The following is a 1,500-nucleotide window of genomic DNA, read 5'->3' as shown; positions in this document are numbered from 1 at the left end:
GGCACTCGGCCGTTGACCCACCATCCTGCACGGCAGCGGAGTAGATTGCCAGACTTTTGCATCCTCGGACGCAGCGAGTGGAATGGAGTAAGCGCGCGATTTGTCAGGGGACCGCCATTAGGCCAGGCTGGACCGGACCGGACCGGACTGCCATCTCTAGCGACAGGCTCATGCGGGGCTCTCTCAAAAAGGCACATCTCTCTCTCTCTCTCATGTTTTATGCGCCCAACGCAGCGCCGGGCTTTATTTCAGCTCCAATTTATGCAGAGCAGCGCTCTGGGATCCCGCGCCATTTGTCTTTTATGTGATCAAAAATGCAATAACTCTTGCATACAAAATGCAAGCTTTACAATGACTTTGAGGACGGCGGGCGCCGGTGGGCAATATTTATGGCCGCTCGGGCCTGCCTGCATATTGCATTCACACAGCGTTTGTAGATCCGGCGATGGTCCTCTCGCCCCCTCCCCCCCCCCCCTCTCTGGCTCTCTCCTTTGCCCCCCCTCCGCCACCCCAGTCTTTTTTAATCGCCGCAACAATGGCGGCGGCGGCGGATCAATGCTATCGGACAAAGGGGGCGCGGCCGCCGGGGACCTTGGAATTAGCGACGCAGCCATTCAGGGGGCGATCCTCATGCAAATACGGCGTGAGTCATGACGTCGCACGGCCCCGCTGGGATGAGCAGAACAGGTCCCAGCGAGCGCTGGCGTGGCCGCTGGGCCAGCGCGCGTTGCAAGATGCACGAACCGCGACACCAGCACCTCAGAGGTTTGTCCAGCTGCGTAAGGGCAAAAGCGACAGAAGATAACGGCAAATAGGCCGAACGCAAGGGAAGGAACAAAACAACCAGGGAACATGTAGTAAAAGGAGTCTAAAAATAAAATAAAACTAATGCAATTTTGTCATATGATGACATGATGGAGTACCGAGCGAGGTGGCGCAGTGGTTAGCACACTGGACTCGCATTCGGGAGGACGACGGTTCAATCCCGTCTCCGGCCATCCTGATTTAGGTTTTCCGTGATTCCCCTAAATCGCTTCAGGTAAATGCCGGGATGGATCCTTTGAAAGGGCACGGCCGATTTCCTTCCCCCATCCTTCCCTAACCCGAGCTTGCGCTCCGTCTCTAATGACCTCGTTGTCGACGGGACGTTAAACACTAAATCTCCTCCTCCTCCTCCATGATGGAGTCCGTGGCTGTTGTTTGAAGACACATGTTGATGGTGCTAGGACAGCAACCAGCCACAAATTTACTTTCAGTTCCTTTATTCAAAGGCTACCGTTACCGGTTTCGAATCGTTGTGATTCATCCTCAGACGGACTACATGCTTTCTTTATGACATGTGGTGTTTTTTACATATTAATTGTCCTAAAATATAAATAATACGTAATTATAAACACGCCACACACAGATGGTTGCGTTACAGATTTTCGTTGCATGTGACTTACGTGAAACGTCGGTTCCGAGTGTTTGTTTTCATAAAATTCGTCCAGCAGAAGTAAA

At 52.6% G+C, this 1,500-nt stretch overlaps 1 protein-coding gene across 1 annotated transcript in view; it reads left to right on the top strand.

Moving 5' to 3' along the window:
* The first annotated feature begins 535 nt into the window (after positions 1 to 535).
* The window catches only part of LOC126088417 (zinc finger SWIM domain-containing protein 5-like), a 147,446-nt gene continuing 146,481 nt past the window's right edge, over positions 536 to 1,500 (top strand). The window contains exon 1 of the mRNA XM_049906557.1: positions 536 to 779. Within this exon, the coding sequence (XP_049762514.1) occupies positions 536 to 779 (244 nt within the window). The remainder of the gene's footprint in view (positions 780 to 1,500) is intronic.

The sequence above is a fragment of the Schistocerca cancellata genome, chromosome 6 (genome assembly GCF_023864275.1).
Source record: "Schistocerca cancellata isolate TAMUIC-IGC-003103 chromosome 6, iqSchCanc2.1, whole genome shotgun sequence".
Classification (NCBI taxonomy): Eukaryota; Metazoa; Arthropoda; class Insecta; order Orthoptera; family Acrididae; genus Schistocerca; species Schistocerca cancellata.
This window is presented reverse-complemented; position numbering and strand designations above follow the sequence as displayed.